Source organism: Fukomys damarensis, unplaced genomic scaffold (assembly GCF_012274545.1).
Source record: "Fukomys damarensis isolate Sample0158 unplaced genomic scaffold, DMR_v1.0_HiC HiC_scaffold_14, whole genome shotgun sequence".
In the NCBI taxonomy this organism is placed as follows: Eukaryota; Metazoa; Chordata; class Mammalia; order Rodentia; family Bathyergidae; genus Fukomys; species Fukomys damarensis.
The window spans coordinates 9,998,167-10,016,663 of NW_022900926.1; the positions used below are offsets into that span (position 1 = coordinate 9,998,167).

At 40.9% G+C, this 18,497-nt stretch overlaps 1 protein-coding gene across 3 annotated transcripts in view; it reads left to right on the forward strand.

Moving 5' to 3' along the window:
• Positions 1-18,497, forward strand: part of Lama2 (laminin subunit alpha 2) — a 563,701-nt gene that overhangs the window by 432,021 nt on the left and 113,183 nt on the right. For all 3 annotated transcript variants that reach the window (XM_033763224.1, XM_033763225.1, XM_033763226.1), the window contains one exon: positions 13,034-13,145. In XM_033763224.1, coding sequence (XP_033619115.1) covers positions 13,034-13,145 — 112 coding nt within the window. The remainder of the gene's footprint in view (positions 1-13,033; positions 13,146-18,497) is intronic.

Genomic DNA, 18,497 nt, shown 5'->3' on the forward strand with positions numbered 1-18,497 from the left:
AATGGATGATGAAGTACTAAGTAAGGGACTCTGAAAGAATCATGAACAAATCATGGACATCTAAACCCCAGGCTTCAATAACCCACTGTGCTTTGTCTTGGAGTGGATCAGGGTGACCTGGATTACCCTTAAATTCCAATCTCTCTTGACTCTGTGTTTCCTTCCCACCCCATAGTTCATCTATCATGTTGATATTTAAGATTCCATTTTGGTAATTTTCAAAGTTGAAGCTGATTATTTAGCCTGCTCATTCAGTTTCTTTTACTATGTCCATTTCCCAGATTCCAGCCAAAGACCCCCAAGAGCACACTTGGAGAGGAGCAAAGTTGGATTTATTAACTCGCTGCAGCCACAGCGAGTGGTGGGGTGTCTCAAGGAGAGGCTATGAGGAAAAACAGAGGACCTGGGTGTCTGCTAGTCAGTTAGGGGGAAGGTTCCAAGACACAGGAGTTCTGTGCTGCATTGTGTAGGATTAGTAAGAAGGTGTGATTCTGCAATTAAGGAGGTTAAAGAATCTTATCTAGGAAAAGGGGCTAAAGCCATGATAATCAAAGAGGCCCTAGTCACTCCTATTAGCCAGGGACTTTTGTGGTTTACTCAAGATATGGTGATGTCTGTGCTTAGACAAGATTACAGCGTAGTTTGATATTCTTTTTCTCCATCACTACCATGGAATAATCCTCTCTAACATGAGTGCCACCTGAGTTGGCTTCTATTCAGTAGGAGAACACAGCTCAGCTGGACACCAGACCAGCTCCTGCCATCGTGAGGCCAAGCCAGTTAGCACTTAGCTGGATCCCCGTGTGGGGCTGTTATTCTCTCTTCCTTATAAACTGCATTGCTGTTGTCTGGAATAAGAGCCTTAACCTCTGCCCATTACTGGCTGAATGATCGTGTGTAAATGTTGAACTCTCTTGTAGTCACGTTTTGCTCGTCCACGAAATCAGAATGGCATTTACCTCCAAGGGATCTAGTAAGAATTAAGTGGGGGGAAAAGAAAAGAAAAGAAAAAAGAAAGGAACAAGCCTAGCACATAGTAATTTCTCAATAAATTACTGCAATTTTTACTATTAGCCTGAGTATTTGGAATAAGACTCAGTGTATAAGCACTTACTTGAAAGTTTTTCTCTTTCCTGAAGGTAAAAATTCTAAGATCTTTGTGTACATAGGAAAAATGTGCTCTGCTCAACCCTGTGGTCACTGCAACGTTATTGGGCAAAATGCTTATGGGTGAACTCTTTTTCAGCACCTACTCTCCCCTCAGCGGGCCCCAGAGAAGCTCATTCATCTGGCAGAGGACAATCTGAACACACTGGTGACAGAAATGAATGAGCTTCTGACCAGGGTAAGTCAGAAAAATCACGACTCTTCCTGAAAGCAGCTATAGCCTAAGACTTTGGTTTCTGTGGAAATTAAGAACAATGACTTCAAAATTCTGAGATATAACCCTTGCTCTGTATAATTTCCCATTTGGTGTGTGGAAGGGGTATATTATGATTTGCTACTTCAGCTACACATCTCAGAATCAGGTACCGGCCTCTTCCCACCCACCCCCAAAAAAACCATAAACCAAGTTGGTGTACTTGGGAAGTACCAAGTGAAAGGGGTCGCGCGTGCCCCTTCAGGCGCCCCCTCCCAATCAGGTCCCTCACGCACCGAGAGGTCCGGCAGGAGATCTTTATTGAAGGGAGTCAGGCGAGGCACAAAGGCCGGGAGGCGAAGAAAGGGAGGCGGGTACCAAGGGAAGGAGTGTTGGCTCATTTATAGGGTCTTGGGTGGGAGTTTTGCAATTTTAGGGGAATTAGCTGTTTTTTAACCTATTGCAGGCCACATTGCCTTATAAGGTCTTAGTCCTGCAGGAGTCCCTTATCAGATGTTGGCGTCCTTTCTGGGAAGAATTCAACTGGGAGGGGGGGAAACGAAACTTAAATGGGGAAAACGAAACAAGTTAGGAAGAACCCGGAAGTCAGGTATAAAGTGGAGGAGTTTAAAGTAACATGTACAATTTCCTAACACCAAGGACAAAGTCTATAAAATATCAGAATGATAATGCATTTTGGTTACTTTATGCAGTAGTTTCTGTGCTGCAGTTGTTTTTTTTTTTTTGTCAGTTCTGCATTTCAAAGGCATTGTCCATGATGTGTAAAGTGAAAGAACAACAAATGAAAACACTTGTAGTCTCTTTGATCTCCCAGAACTTTAGCATTTGTATAGGAAGTCTAAATCAGTATTCCTACACGACAGAGGAAACCTTCTTTATTGTGAAAATCCACAGTATTTAATACACCTTTTAGAGACAGAATGTAAAATTCATGTTGCATTTATCAGACTTTTGTTTAGGAATTGATAGTCTCCTAAGGTTCTGTTTTGCTGGTAAAGAAGGAAGAAAATAGCATAAAAGTGCGCCATCTTGTGGCCAAGCAATGAATGAAGGAAACCGGCTTGCAGGTGGAAAACCAGTGGATTATTTAAAATTAAGCTTTAAATGACAACGATGCTGGAGCCAGGAGGTCCATAAAGTGAATCCTGTGCACTTTGTATTTTAAAGAAGCGTTGCCTCAGGCGATGACAGTGAAATGAACTGACAGTTCCTTCTCCGATTCTCTAAACTCGAGGTCTGAGAGAGAACCAGCCTGAGATTCCCACTGGCCCGGTATTTTTTCCACATAAACTGCTGCTGGATTAGGAAAATTTCCACGGGGAAATCAGCTGGCTTCCTAAGAACATAATGTTGAACCATGGCCCCGATATTACAACAGCATACCAAACACTTTCGCAGGATCCCCGGGCAGCAATATGCAGTGAAAAGTACAAGATGTCACTTCTTGCCAAGTGTATCTGGACACACAATTAAATCGATGAGTGTCTGGCTCTCGTATTAATTTGATATTTATTAATTTTGTGTTTGTTACTTTTACTAAATAAGTGATTTGAAAGGAGTCATGGCGGACTAAACTCAATTGGGTTCAGTCCAATTCAATTTGTATTTTTACCCTGTACCAAGCCCAAGGTGAGTGTTGGGATGTGAAAAATATTAATGAGGCACAATCTGTCTTCAGGGATCTTTGAGTCACAGAAATGTGCGTCCCTGTGTGTGCACATGCAGTTGTGTGTGCACATTAATAAAAGACAACTACATGTAATTACATGATAAAACATGGCATCGGAGAATAAAAATGTATCTGAGAAATATGTAAAAAATGGGACCATTTAGTCTAGTTAAGCATTGGTAATTAGAGAAACAGTTCCTTGAAACATGTAGCCTTTCATTCATCCATGTGTTCCATCATTAGTAGTTATTGGTTCTCCGTGTTCCAGGACCTAAGATACACACTGCTGTTGGAAGTGAGGTAGCAGGCACAACCCCTGCTCCCCCCAGCTTTTTGAGATAATCTGAGCCTGGAGACACAAATGCTTTGCTGGGACTGTCAGATCTCTGCTGTGTCTTCACCCACATGCTTTCACCATTCCAGCAGACGCTCTCATTCTAAATTTGTAAGAATTATTTTTTATGGCAGCTTAAGGTTCAAAGCAAAACTGAGTGAGAAGGGCAGAGTTCTGTCTCTTCCCCAAACCCTGTACCTGTGGCTGCCCCTATTATTCACCGATCTGGCACAGTGGTACATCATTACTGCCAGTGGACCTACAATAATACATTGTATCATCCAAAGTCCATGCTCCATCCCTAGCAACGTCTAATCTTTCCACCATCCCCATGGTTTGGTCTTTCCTGAATGTCAGTCATCCACCTGGAACCCTGCAGTCTGTAGCTTTTACAGATTGGCTTTTTTTTTTCTTTTCTTTCTTTTTTTTAGTACCAGGGATCAAACTCAGGACCTTGTGCTTGCAAAGCAGGTGGCGGCACCACTGAGCTAAATAACCCGGCCCTGGCTCTTTTCACTTAGTAATATGCACTCATGATTCTCTGTATTTTTTTACTACTTAATAGCTCATTTCTTTCGGGCGCTGAATAACACTTCATCGTCTAGATGTATTGTAGTTCATCCATTCACTGCCGAAGGACATTTTTGCTGTTTCTGAGTTTGGGCAACACCCATAAAGTAGCTGTGTGGACGTCTATGCTCAGATATTTGCATGCATGTTTTTAACTCGTATGGGTAAATGCAGCATGATTATTAGAATCTTTTTCTCATAGAAGTGTTTAGTTTGAGTAGAAATTGCCAAATTGTCTTCCAGTTTGCCTGCACCATTTTGCATTCTCAGCAGCACACACTGAGCGAGGGTAAGGATGCAAACCTCGCCAGCTTTCCCTGGTGTTAGTGTCTTGGGTCTGGGGGCATCTCGTCTGCATTTATCGTATCTCATCTTCACTTTATTGCACAGTCCTCGTATGACATTCTTTTATCTACTGATTCGCCATCTGAATGTCATCGTTCGTAAATAGTGTTTTTCCGTGCTTTAATTGGGTTGCTCTCTTATTGTTGCATTTTAAGCATTATCCCTGTATTTTGTCGAAGCGTTCTTTATCAGGTTTGTCCTCTGTAAATATTTTCTCCTGCGATGTGGCCTGTCTTCTCACACTCTTCAGATTATACTTCACAGGGCTGAAACTTCTAATTTTAATTAAGTCCGGCTTATCAGTTATTTATCTGATGGCGTTGGTGTTGTAATTCAAAATTCGTACCATGCCCACGGTATATTGAGAGTGCCTCATAGGTGGGCTTCTAGGAACGTTAGTAGTTCACAGTTTACATTTAGGCCTGTGATCTATTTGTAGTCAATTCCAATGTGATTTTTTTAAAGAAATCTTTCATTTTATAGCAACATTAGACTTACAGTACAGTTGCCAAAATAGTATGGTGGGTCCCCCTACACCCAGTTTCTTCTGTTTTTTTTTACATTTTACATTAGAATGCTGTAACTGTTGCATTACTGTTGACTAAAGACTACTCCGTTTTCCTCGGTATCTACCGCTCCTGGCTGTCTTCCTCCAAGGTCCCATCCAGGATATAATGATTCATGTAGTCATCCTGTCTTCCTAGACTGTGACCATTTCTTAGGTTACTTTTCAGTGACTTTGAGAGTTTTAACAAGTTTATGTGTTTTGCAGGCTGCCCTCAATTGCAGGTTGTCTCCTATTTTTTTCACGTGATTAGAATAGAGGTTTGTGTTTCTGTGGGCCTTGAAGATATAGATTGGCGAATCATCAGTTTATATATGACAAGTTACAGGGAAGGGGGAAGGGGACTTGCAAGAGACCGCCGCAGGGGTCCTGGCCTCCCGCAAGCCAGTACGAGGTCCTCGAAGCAGGAAAGCGGGCATTAAAAGAAGCACAGACAGAGACTTGAGAGAAACTGAGTCTTGGGCTTTTCTAAGCTGCAGCAAAGACAAAGGACTCCAGGACGCCCCGTGTTTACTCATTACAAGTGTGGGAAGAGGGAAGCTTGGGACACCTGATAACAAGTACCAAGTAGGCGGGACTGTAGAATGAGGCGCAGCATATCTTTGCTGAAGAGAACAAACCAAATGGTTAATTCAGATGGGAGGAATTTAGCTGGAGCAGAGTTGACCTTGGCTGGGAGTGAACTTAGCTGATTGCACAATGTAGCACAGCCGAATTATGGAAGGGCAGGAGCTCGTGCCACTATCGCCTGCTACTACTGGGCAGAGGTATCTGATGCAGCAAGTAAATAAGTGAAACCCAACGGAAGAGATGATAGAGTGAGAAGAAATGTGGACCGAGGACCAGACCCCAAAGAACACCAGATTTAAAGACTGGGAAGAGCAAGAGCTTAAGAATGAAAAGCCAGAGCGTTAAGAGAAAAACAGAGAGGTGAGCTTGGCAAGAATGAAGGATCAAAACTGGGTCAGGAAGTTAAAGTACATTTAGTAAAGGTGTCCACTGGATTTAGTGACTGCCTTGTCATTGGTTAGTTCATAAAAATAGTTTCAGTAGGGAGCTTGAGGTGGAAATGCAGACCACAGTGGAAGTAAATGAGAAGAGAGCAGTAGACCTGTCTCTGAGAGAGAGAGGAGATCTAAAAAGGGGAAGACCTATAAAGAGCAGGTGTAGAGGTATTAGAATTGTCATTTAAAAAACTCTAAATATTCCAGGCATATTGGAGGGTATATTGAATGCATTAAATATAATTCTTATATTTAAGGAATTTAAATTGCAATCAAAATACATCAAAAGATATATTTGATTGCATATCTTCTTACTATTTATACATACACTAAAACATATGTCAAACAGTTCTGTTGAGGAAATTCTTTTTATCTAAGGATGATAAAGAAACAGATTTCTCCATTTAAAAAAGTGAACACAAAACATAGAAGCACTTAGAGGATTGAGGGCAGCTCCTTTGCCTGCACTGCAGGATGAAATTGGCCATGCGTTTTAACCAGTCTCACAACTGTCACAAAGTGGCTAGATGGCTAAAAACAAGATGAAGAGAGCATCCTCAGGACTGGCAGGACCAGCCCAAGTGCTCTGCAGAGGAAGAAGCTGTAACACTCTCAGGATGACCCTGATCTATGCTCTACAATTTCCTCTCTCTACCACTCGTGCTGCAGGCCTCCAGACACGTGGGTATCAAAAACAGAAACCTAGGTACCCTCCTCCATTCCTCTCTTCCACATTGCCCTCCCACCTATCCAACACACTACCAAAGCTCTCCTTCCGCGTACAGCTTGGGAACCCCCATCTAGCCTTCCAGTCCTTGGCCTAGGGTGACCATGTTACTTTTCTAGATAGTCTCTGCTGTAGCCTTGTTCTTCTCAAGCTCTTATGTGAAATGTAGCTAAAAATGAACATTTATGATTCCATTGTTCCAAATATTCCAAATCCTCTCCTTGTGCCCATCACCTGGCCTTAGTGACCCTGGTCACCTGACTGCAACTGTCCCATGCCTCCGTCACTTTGTCACTTTCTAAACTTTTATTTTGTTTTTCTGTTGTCTTGAAGACAATACACTTCCTACTATAGCTTGTTAACTTCTGTTAATTCCAGTTCACTTGTCAAATCTCAGCTCAGGAAAGTTCTGGATATTTCCAGGATGCCAAGACCTGTCCTATAATTGTCCTACACGCTGTGAGTTTTCTTCAGTTTATAATTATAAATTTGTTTTCTTGATCACTTGACACAACTCTCTGCTCCTCCATACTGTAAATTCTAAAGTGATAGAAAAAATAGTTTTATTTTTGTTGTTTCGTGGGTTTTCTTTCTCATCATGGTATCACCAACATCGGGTAGGTAGGATGTGTTTAGTCTTTTTTTGTTTAATGAATTAATTGCTCATAATTTGACCACAACTTGAAATCAACATAATTTAATCACAAATCAAAAATATGCATTCATTTTAAATTTATCAACAATGCATTAAAATCAGACAAATGATGCTTTCTTAAATGCTTATATTCTATAAAAAGCGAATGCTGCCTAATAGATGGAACTACACCAAATATCAAAATCTAGCTTTGTTGTATTTATTTTGTCATGTACTGCCTTCTGAAAATCAAATGCAATGAAGGTGAACCATTATCAAAATGATGAAACTTAAATTACTTAAGTGCCAACACTATTAGATGTTTACAGTGTTTTATTTATAGCTATTTAACAGTCCAAGTCACCGACAATCTATGTCCTTTATGTCTTGCTTTTGTATTGGGGGAGAGAGAGAGAGGGAGGCAGAGAGAGGGAGAGGGAATATGAGAATGAATACTTGTTTTGAGACGTTCCCGTTAACAGCAGAAGTAGGGAGATATTCTTGGTAATCTGCTTGGAACCGGGCCCTTGTTGTTCCACAGGTCCAGTTGCTGTGCTTTGCCTCTTCGTGTGTGTTTTTGGACAGCGTACCTGAGAAGTGCTGCTCTGCCACTTAGGTATTCAGAACTGATGGCGCCCAAAGCTGACCCTTGAGAATGTCTTATAAATGATTAGGTCTGACATCTAATTTTGGCAGGAAACCATATGAGTCTGCAAATACAAAGGTGGATGCATTTAAGCAGTGTTTCTATTCAGTAGTTAGATCTGCTCCATTAGACTCTAGTTTTAACATAAAGAAGGCAGAAAATGAAAGACACTCGTAATATCCCACCAAGAAAATTATGCGCAGATTTCAAGAGGCACAGTGAGAACTGCCTGAGCTAAAGCAAGAAAGTAATAGCTACATTATTCAGAAGTAAATTAATATATACCTAATGGCCTTACATGCTGCCTACTCATACATACTCTAAAAATCAAAAACAAAAGACAAAGAAAAGGAAAAGAAAAAAATATAATTGAGCAAATTGCGTGTTAAGAAAAAAAGGTAATCAGAGGAAGGAGAAATACGAGATCCTGTGTAAGGCATCATTTGCAAAGCCACACTGGAAAGATTGGGTAGAAGCAAAAGGATCTAAAAATAAGAAAATCAAAGAGAACAAAAGGGAGATTGTACCATGTATGAGGAGAAGGGAGGATGCATCTGTCCGCTACTCAAAGGACAAGATAATAGTGGATGAAAGAGAAGATAGCCTGGGATGGGAGAATAATTTAATGAAACAAAAAGAGCGAAACTGAATCCAACAGGTAGCTGTTGTCTGGTAGTGCTTAGCATTCATCCGTTACATTATCCATACCCCGGCCTGGGTGCGCTGGAGTTCTGTGAATTTCACCTTTACAGTGACACCACAGTGAAGTCACTCTCAACCGCCATTACCCACAGATCCGTGGCAGCAAACCTAGGGCACACGTGCCACAGCGGGCCGTGTTACCACCGAAAGCTCTGAAAGTTTCACGGTAACTGTCACCCATGACAGAGCTTTTCTCATGATTCCTAATTTATGGAGCCTGTGTGGGTAGTCTTGACAAAAGTGAATCCTCCTCACTCAACTATTGTATAATGAGGCGTGATTTTCAAAAACATATCTGGCTAATGTTCTGTTACGGGCTCTGAAATGTCTTCACTCACTAAAATCCAAAGCTTTATACATATTAACGAACTACATGGAGGATTGTCCTCTTCATTTTTTACGTACTTTTCTGGTATTCTTGAATGGCAACCAAATAAAATAGTATTTCCTATAGACCAGATGTAAAGCTGCAAGGCCTTGAGTTTGTGTTTTTTTCCCCCAGTTCCTTATATCAAGTGTCGCTTAACTCTTCCTTACCTTTGCTTTCATGCCCATCTATCTCTAAAGACAGGCAGGGCAAACTCATCTCAGCAGCACATATCCTAAAGACAGGAAGGGCAAATGAGGTAACAAAGTATTGTAAACCCTCCCCAACCTGTGCATTGACCCAGGCCGCAGCTGACTGTAACCCATCCTCCAGAGCGCTAATCCATCTTCCGGGTGAGCCAGTGCAATTGGTGCCAGGACCTCTTGGCCCTTCCTATCCTGAGGTGTGGCCAGAGAGGAAATTTTTGTCTGAGCAGAGGAAGGGAATCTTCCTTCACAGGCCCCATGCTGACTCCGAAGAGGTCTGGCCACCCTCCACTTGTCCTCCTGCCCTCTCTGGCCTGGAACTTGGTGTGCAGTTGCAGACCTTGCTTTGAATTACTGTGAGGCCAGGTGCTAGAATTCAGCCCCGCTGGAACCGGAAGTATTCATGCCTGGCTGTCCTGCCAAGCACTCAGATGCTGCTCTTGAGCAGCCCTTTCCTGTGAGGCTCTGAGAAAAGCTCAAAAGCTGCTCAGTATCCACATTTGCTGGCAAGCACAGCACCAGGCATATGGTCGGTTTGAACGGCTTTGCGAACCCTCCAGCAAGCTTTAGATCTCCAAAGGGGGATTTGGTTTGATTGTCATTGTATCAGCCAGTCACCCAATATCTTTGCCCCCTACAGTTTGCCAGGCACTTTGCCTGGCACTCTAGGGAGTAAGAGATAAGATATAGCTGTAGCCCTCAAGGATAGAGATTAGGTAATTACGACAAAACACATAACAAAGACGCGGCCCACTGTAGTCCTGAATGGTGGTAAGGACAGCAGGAAAGTGCGCCAGGATGGTCAGGGACAGCTTCACCGAGACGGTAGGGTTGCACTGAATCTTGCACGGAAGGCTGGATTCATTTTGGGTAAGTGAAGTCCAGAATCAATAATATAAGCAGAATATTTTTCTAAGAAAAAAAGAACAATAGGCGAGAATAGTAATGAGATTGGCAAGATTTGTTAGGAGAATTGTTGTCTAGTCATCTACTTAACCACATGCAAAGGACATTAGCTGTAAGGTAGGCATCAAACTGGAAGCAGGAACTAAGCGGTGATCAAGAACTTCCCGTCAGAGCTCACCTGTTGGTTGGGGAGGGAGTCAATAAATAGGTAAGTCGCAGGATTCCTCATTTTTATTGGTGATGTTGGCATTTATAAGGTGAGAAATCAGATGGATACTTACTTAGTTTGAATACGTAAGTAACTTTCCGATGCATGACGCTACTTATGAAGGAAATGCTCTGGTGCAAGGAATGTAGAGAACTCGATAGGACCCCTGGGGAAGGCCACGCTGAGCAGAGACAGGGATGGGGGATAAGGGAAGGGTCACACATCTGGAAGAGCGAAGGAGCGGTTCATTTCAGTGAAAGACAACGCCATACAAGAAAAGCCTTGAGAAGGGAAACGTTGGCATATTTAATCCAGTATTAAAAAACAGAGATTCGTTGAATAGAGCCTTTGTGTTTCTTATCATGCATGTTGCAGGATTCTTGGTGTCTTAACGGTGGAGTAGGCAAATAACTGGTACTAGGAGTGAAATGTTGGTTTGTGAAGGCTTGTACTCATTATAACCTAAGTGTTATAGGCCAGTAGCAGAAGACCAGACAATGAACATGGTCTTCATAATGTAGAGTGGAAGAGGCAGTGTATTAATACAAGTTATTCTTTAAAATAGATGTTTTGGGGCTGGGGATTTAGCTCAGTGGTTCCAGTGCCTGCCTTGCAAGCTCAAGGACCGGAGTTCAATCCCCGGTACCAAAAAAATAGATGTTTTGAGTTATTAGCAAAAAATTGGTCGGCTTAATAGTGTTAATATTTATGTAAACCATGGTCATTTTGGAATGTAGAAAAGATATTAGTAAAGCAAAAAATAAAATTTCAGTTCAAATTATTATGTTCATTTTCTCTATAATGAGAGATACTAGTGCTGGCACTCTCTTAATTTTTAAAATATTGGAGATGACCATATTGTAGATCAAGTTCCTTATTATAATGTCCCATAATACCTAAAAATAGGAATGATATCAGAGAATACAGTCAAGTTTAGACTAAAGATATACCAAAGGCAATACATACTGACAACATTTTAAGGCAGTTAACCTCAGTTATTCAAAAGTAAAATAAAAAAACTATATTGTAAGTGTGTGTGTGTCGATAAAGCTATTTGAGCAATCTGAGTCATGAATTCAAGTGTATGCAAGGGTGGAAGTTTAAGGAAATTAGTGTGACACACTTATAACACCTACCACGAAAGTAAGAGCTTAAGTCACTTAGGAATTCCACACACAGTTTACTTCCAAATAGTCTTTGTAAAAGTCTACCAATAAAATTAATTCTATTGATAATATTGTAGAAGAGTATGTATAGAACATTAAATATATCAATTAATAGTCTCCAAGTTATTGTGTATGTACTGTAAACTATTAAGAGGAGTTTTAAAGGCTGGGTGTGGTGGTGCATGCCTGTAATCCCAGCACTCGGGAGGCTGAGGCAAGAGGATCGCTGTGATTTCAAGACCAGCCTGAGCTACATAGTGAGTTCCAGGTCAGTCTCAACTACATAGTGAGACCCTGTCTCAAAAAAAAAAAAAAAAAAAAAAAAGGAGTTTTAAGATGTTTTTGCAATGGCTCCATCTAACTTTGGAAACTTTTATTTGTCATGTTGACATTTGGAGGCTGAGAGATTAGATGGTAATACTTGAACTTCATATTGTACCCTTTATGTAAAAATCTAGAAAACTTTCATGAATTAAACCTCTTGCTTCCCTCTGGGAAATCACAAAGTGCAGAGCAATTCCTGGAGTGTCTCTTGACATGTTCTGTGCTGGCCAAACAGTTCTATTTAAAATCCACATGTGTATATTAAAAAGTTAATTCTCTGGCCATGCCTAGAACACAAATATTCTGCTACAAGACTGAGAGCATTAATACACTGTGAACTTGGACCTCATTCAGAATTCTATGGAGGCAGTTTGGTTATCTGATTCATTATCTGTAGTGAGATTATGCACATTCTTCGGGTAAAAAAGTCCTGTTGCTATAAACATATGTAAACACACCTATGTTTAAGTCTTATAGAAACTTTTTAAAAATGTGATATTACCCACGCCGTTTGTATTTGACTGTGCTGTCTCTTAACTATGGTGCACATCAAATGCACTGTGTTGTGTCACATGGTATTTTCAGCATGAGCAAAAATGAACATGAGGATATTCTTTGGAAGATGAGGCTTGGGGATTCTGATTTATTTTGATGCCAGTGGTATGTGTTCGACGATTCACGGACATATTTATGGTGACCCGATATGGGAAAGTTAGTGTTTATTCTCTCAGTATTGTACTGCCATCTTTGAAGTGTTACAAGACAAGCGTTTACTACTGATAGCTCAGCACTTCCCCCTCTTTGTTTCTTTAATTAACGTATCGATCAGAACTGAATCTATGGGGCCGAGCTGATTGAGACAGACGGCCTGTTCCTCCCTCTGGAGATCATTGCTGCACTCCACATGTTTTCAGTAAATAAAATATGGACAAAACTGCAACATGTGGAGGCTGAAGATTTCATTAAAGACTTTTGGCAACAGGACCTTGAAGATATTTCAAAAATAATTGTGTTTTATCACTTCTTCTGTGCTATTGCATATCATGAGGCATTTAAGAGGACCAAATGCAGCTCTCTGATTGCCATTTAATGAAAGAAGTAATAAAGTTTAATTGTATACTTGAGCGCAGGGCATCATTTCCAGTACATCTGATCAATAATTCATTGATTGCTTTCGACTCAAAGGAAAAATTGCAAGAAAATGTAACCGGTGGGAGCTTATATGGCTGTAGCTTCATCATCTCTATTAATTATGCTTTTCCCAAATTTGGATCATCAGGCCACCAAAGTGACAGCAGATGGCGAGCAAATGGGACAGGATGCTGAAAGGACGAACACGAGAGCAAAATCCTTAGGAGAATTCATGAAGGAGCTTGCCCGGGATGCGGAAGGTATTAGAAAAATCACATTTTAATCACTATTTCTCCCAACAGAAAACTAGAGAAAGACATTACACAGAGCTAGATTTTCTCTTCTAAGAGGTGACATTTCTAAAGTCGAGGGTTGGGTATTTAAGGCATATTTTCGTTGAGATATTCGGTGGATTTACCCACTGGGCACCCGTGACTTCCAGTGTTCAGTGAATAACAGCAGTTGGTGAATGGATGACTATAAATGCAGAATGGCAGTGAATTTTTGAGGGGTTGATATTGTACGTAAAAGGTTCGTGGGAACCCTACGCTTTGCTGTGTCTTGTATTTAAAATATTTTTGGTTTTTTAAAAGCTAATTTTATGACTCCACTCAGCACAAAAAAGCAGCACTTTATTTTCTCAAAATGGCCTTTGGATCCTTGACGTTTTAGTGAACATCTGTTGCTTGCTTGGGTCTTGGAGTTGCTGCTTCATCAGAAGCTCCCTGTACTGAGCCCGCAGTTCCTGAGTCCGTTCTGGGCCTCTGCCAATATGGTTGAAGATTAAAGTGGAATCCAGTTTTGGGCAGAAGCCCAGATAGAAACTCTTACTGAAAACAGATGATGCCCCCTCTCACACAGAAAGTACTTCTTAAGTATCTACCAATGTGCAATACACATGCATGTATGTTAAGAAATTAGAAAGTGGGTTTTTTTTCTCCTTAAAAATAAAACACTTATTCTTTTGCAGTGTTATGCATGTTAGATATTTTACTTTGTAATATAGTCAAATAAATAAAGATCTGATCTTCAAGAAGATCCTGACTGGTAATTTTTAAACATCACTGGACAAGAGACTGAAACTTCCAATGATTCCTCAATGCAAAAAACAACAGAGTTTAACCAAGCGTAGTAGCACATGCCTGTAATCCCAGCACTCGGGAGGCTGAGGCAGGAGGATCACTGTGAGTTCAAGACCAGCCTGGGCTACATAGTGAGTTCCAGGTCAGTCTCAACTACATAGTGGAACCCTGTCTCAAAAAAACCAAAACAACAATAACAAAAAAAACCAAAACAACAGTTTAACTCTAAGGCATAATCTCAGGCAAGACATGTCAAGATCTGAAAGACGTGGCATCTAGAAAACTCTGTTACCTCATTGCGGATTTTTTGTTTCTGTTGTTTTTGGGTTTTTGTTTTGTTTTGTTTTTTGGGGTTTTTTTGTTTTGTTTTGGCCCTGCTAGATGATATTATTATGATTTCTCTGCTAGTATTTTCCAGTAATGCTACTGGAAAGCTTTCTTCATCCCCTAAAACATGGAAACCACAACTGACAGCACCACATCTCACGGTAGGCAGAACGTCTGCACTCCATGGGCATCTGTGGGAGCACCGGGCAGCAATCCAGGAACTCTCCATTCTTCCCCTCGAACTCTGAAACACTCGACACCAGACAACCCAGCTGAGTGATTGTTTTCAAAATTATTTCAGTTAAATATTGGTGCGCGAGAACAAAATGCTAACACGGGTGTTACTAGAGTGCAGCGTCAGCGCTGCTTACTCTCTTCTTTGCATTGAGCCTTCCTCTCCTGACAGATTCATGATGACTCCATTTGTTCATGGGAATTTTGTTTTTAGGCTGCCTAAGGCCTCTGGGCACCATTGTGCAGTTTGACCACCACACAACAGCACCAGTGTGTGCAGAGCAGAGATGATATTTACCCCGGGCTTTGTTTAATGCCCACAGTCTCTGGCCCATACACCAGCCAAAGGGGTTACCTTTTCACCAAAGGTCTATTTCCTAAGGTGTGCGTTGCTCAGGTAACCTGACTGCCTCTATCCAAGTGCCCATCTTTTTTAAACCCATGTGAAGTAGCAGGTGTGATAGCTGTGCCTGACAGAAGTAGAAACACCAGTCACTTTGCAGGCAGCCTCTGGCAGCAGTATGCGATCGTTACTACTGAAAGTTCAAATGTAAATACACCTGATCTATACTAGATTCTCTCTTAGCTGGACTACAAGGGTTGACAGATGAGGCTGCAGGAAAGAGAACAGGGAGGTAAAGGAAGAGAGGAAGAGAAGGAAGAGGCAAATAAGGGATGAAGGGGAGAGGAAGACAGAGAGGGAAAGACAGAAGTCACCAAAAACTTAGGTTATTTGGCCTCTCTCTCGCTGTCTCTCTGTGCCTCTCTCTCTTTCTTCCTCTCCCTCTCCCTGCCTCTTCCCCTGAGAGTAGTCATGTGTACTTTCACATATTATTCGTGGTAATAAATTGCTGTGGAAAAGTGAACACTTCAGCCCGATATTGGTCTGCGGCAGTTTTATGTTTAGATAGAACACCAATCCTATCTTCTCTTAGAAGTCCTGACTCCTTTGTAGGAAATCAACTTCTATTCATCTAAGGTATTCTTAGCTCACTCTAATTTTGTAATATCTACTCTGCTGTGACCCTGTATTAGATGATGTATATGCTATATTTTACTCTATGAATTATTAATATTAATGAGGACACGAGGACAAACCCCACTAGTGCTTACACCCTGACGTATGACAAGAATTAATGCTCACTGTCTTTCTTTGCTGTCTCAGGTCAGAGTAGCATTTTTCATTCTTGATAAATATACCTATCAGATTCCAGAGCAGTCTGAACTACATAGTGAGACCCTGTCTCAAAAAAAAAAAGGAAAAAAAATTTACCTAGCAGAGGAGTGTTTTCCTCAGGTTTAATATAAAAGAACATTTTTTGGCCACTTTTGGGGAAAAATTTCATTTGTCTTTTGTGAATCTCACATACCTCCTGAGACACCCCTGCTTCTCTTTGGTGCCTTTTCTGCAGAGGTGTCTGACCTGCTGGAGAAACTTCACATGTGCCTTTCTGTTAGTAATACTTTCCGTGACTGACATTGATTTTCTCCTTTACCTCTGTTTGGTTTTATGTTAATCTTATCTTATGTTAAGGCGATTTTTTAAATGTCTAAAATCCCTCTACAGAAGAAGAAATAAATGAGAAAATTCAAATTATATATTTATTTTATAATTATTTTAATGCTCTGGAACACATTTGAAGAAATTTCAGTCCACTGTATATTCAGTAGAGCAATAAACTTCTAACATGATGATACTTTTTTAATACAGCGTCATTCTGCTAACATCTTGTGTACCCTATTAATTTCTTCATTTACTATTTTTTTAACTTAAAGGTAATGACAGGTGCATTCCAAAAGATGTGGTCAAATTTGCCTTTACTTTTCCTCTCTTGTGTTATACATTTTCCACCAAATTCTTCTCTGCCAAAGTTTAGCTCTGAGAATTGAACGCAAAAGAAGCAGTGAAATTGCATCTCACGTTCTTCCTGCTTGGGATGTGGACCTAAATGGGATTAAATTTAAAATAAAATCCCATATCAAAATATATTTTATTACTTATACATTCAATAAAGGAAAATGTGGCTTTAACAAGCTCAGAAGTAGGATTTATCAGTGTAATATTCTAAAAAGTTAACACAATTGGTATCTGTAGTTCCATGGTACAATGAGTTAAATCAGCTGTACCAACTGCTGAACAAAGAAGGTGCATTATATCATAAAGACAGCCAAATCCACTACAGATACTACTTTTCTTTAAATCTTAAAAGCATAAACCTTCTTATTTTATCTGTGTGTGTGTGTGTGTGTGTGTGTGTGTGTGTGTGTGTGTGTGGAACCGGGGCTTGAACTCAGGACCTTGCACTTACAACACAGCCAGCAGCACCACTGAGCTAAATCCCCAGCCCAGCCCTCTTAAATTTAGTCATTGGAACTCTGGCATGTTTCACACACAGTCTACTGAATTGGGAGGCTTTCAGGTTTACCCATGGTCACTGGCACCATAACACAGACGACACAGCTTAGGTGACACCTCTCTGACAGTGGTGGACCTTGGGAAGGGCCGTAGCATATACTAAGCTATTACTATTAAGGAGCAAACCAAGAAATCATCACCCTAACTCTTAGTAATAGAGCACTTGAGTGATATTTATACCACAGGGCTAGGGAATGGCCATATTTGATTCTTAAAACATGTGGTTCGATTTTTCTGAAATTGATCTATTTCTGTCTAAGTATTTTCGGAATAGTATCACCAAATATTATAGACTTACTGGCTTATGAACAACAGAAATTTATTTCTTGCCCTTCAGGAAGATTGTGGGACCCACATAGTTGAGGTTTGGGGTGGGGCTACTTCCTGGTTCCCAAGTGGATATCTTCTTGCTGTAAGCTCACATGGTGGAAGGGCCAAGGGAATTCTCTGCATCTCCTGTATAAGGACTTCTTTCCAAGGCCCCGCCACTAAATAGCATCCCAAGAGGAATTAGGTTTCAACGTAAGAATTTAGGGTGATTATCAAAATTTAGTCTGTGGCAATGGCCGTGTGGATTAAGGTTCCCATTACGCAGAACAGTTTCTTACCAAAGACATGGAAAAGGGAAAGGGGATTATAAAGACACATTTTGGAAAGGGTAGATTAGAGATTGAAACTCAGTTCCTTCTCCTACCCTAGGATTGCTCACGCTTCAACATGTGTCAGAAGTTCCTGCAGGGCTTGTTTAAAATGCAATCTTGCTGGTCCCCCACGTCTAGACTTTCTGACTCAGTAGGTCTGCGGGAAGCCTGGGAATCTGCATTTCTAACAGATATGAAGGCAATTCTGCTGCTGCCCGATGAGAAGCACGATTCAGGACCTCTGTATGGACCCCGCTTCCCATTCCATGCTGGCTGAATGCTAGGGTTGTCTAGGAGATGTTTCCCATCCCTGAAAGTTGCCGTATCTGAAGACTTCTTTAAGAAAAACTAAATTCTGAGCATTTGTTTTTGGAAAGATATTTCTGATTTGCAATGAGTGTTCACGATTTACCCTGTCCTCGAGCTGTCTGCAGATTGTCCCCTTCATTGTCAGGAAGCATTTCTTGGCCAACTCGGAGTGCTCGGTCTGGGGCTTTTTTGTAGGTAATACTATAGAAATGAGTATTCGGCAGACAAAAGATTTTGAGAAAATATCTCCCTTCAACTCACCAAATTAATGTCCCTTAGCACACATTTCAAAGGTAATGGTAAGAACTGTGCAAATGTTCCAATTCACCAATGTTTTAAACTTTTATTTGACGTAGCATTTTTTCTTCTAAATGAAATCTTTCCCAGAACACCAACCTATAAAACAGATTCTTGGCAGAGCAGACATCATTTGTAGAATACCTGAAGTAGCTGGAGATTCCTGGTATTCCAAAGAGCACACCTTGAAACCCCATTTAATGCATAGTAAGCATAGACTGCTAGGATGGCTTTTGCTGCTGGCAGGGATCTTTGAGGCCTCCTCTGTGACTCTTGTTGCTAGAGCAGTGCTCCTTTCCTCACTTC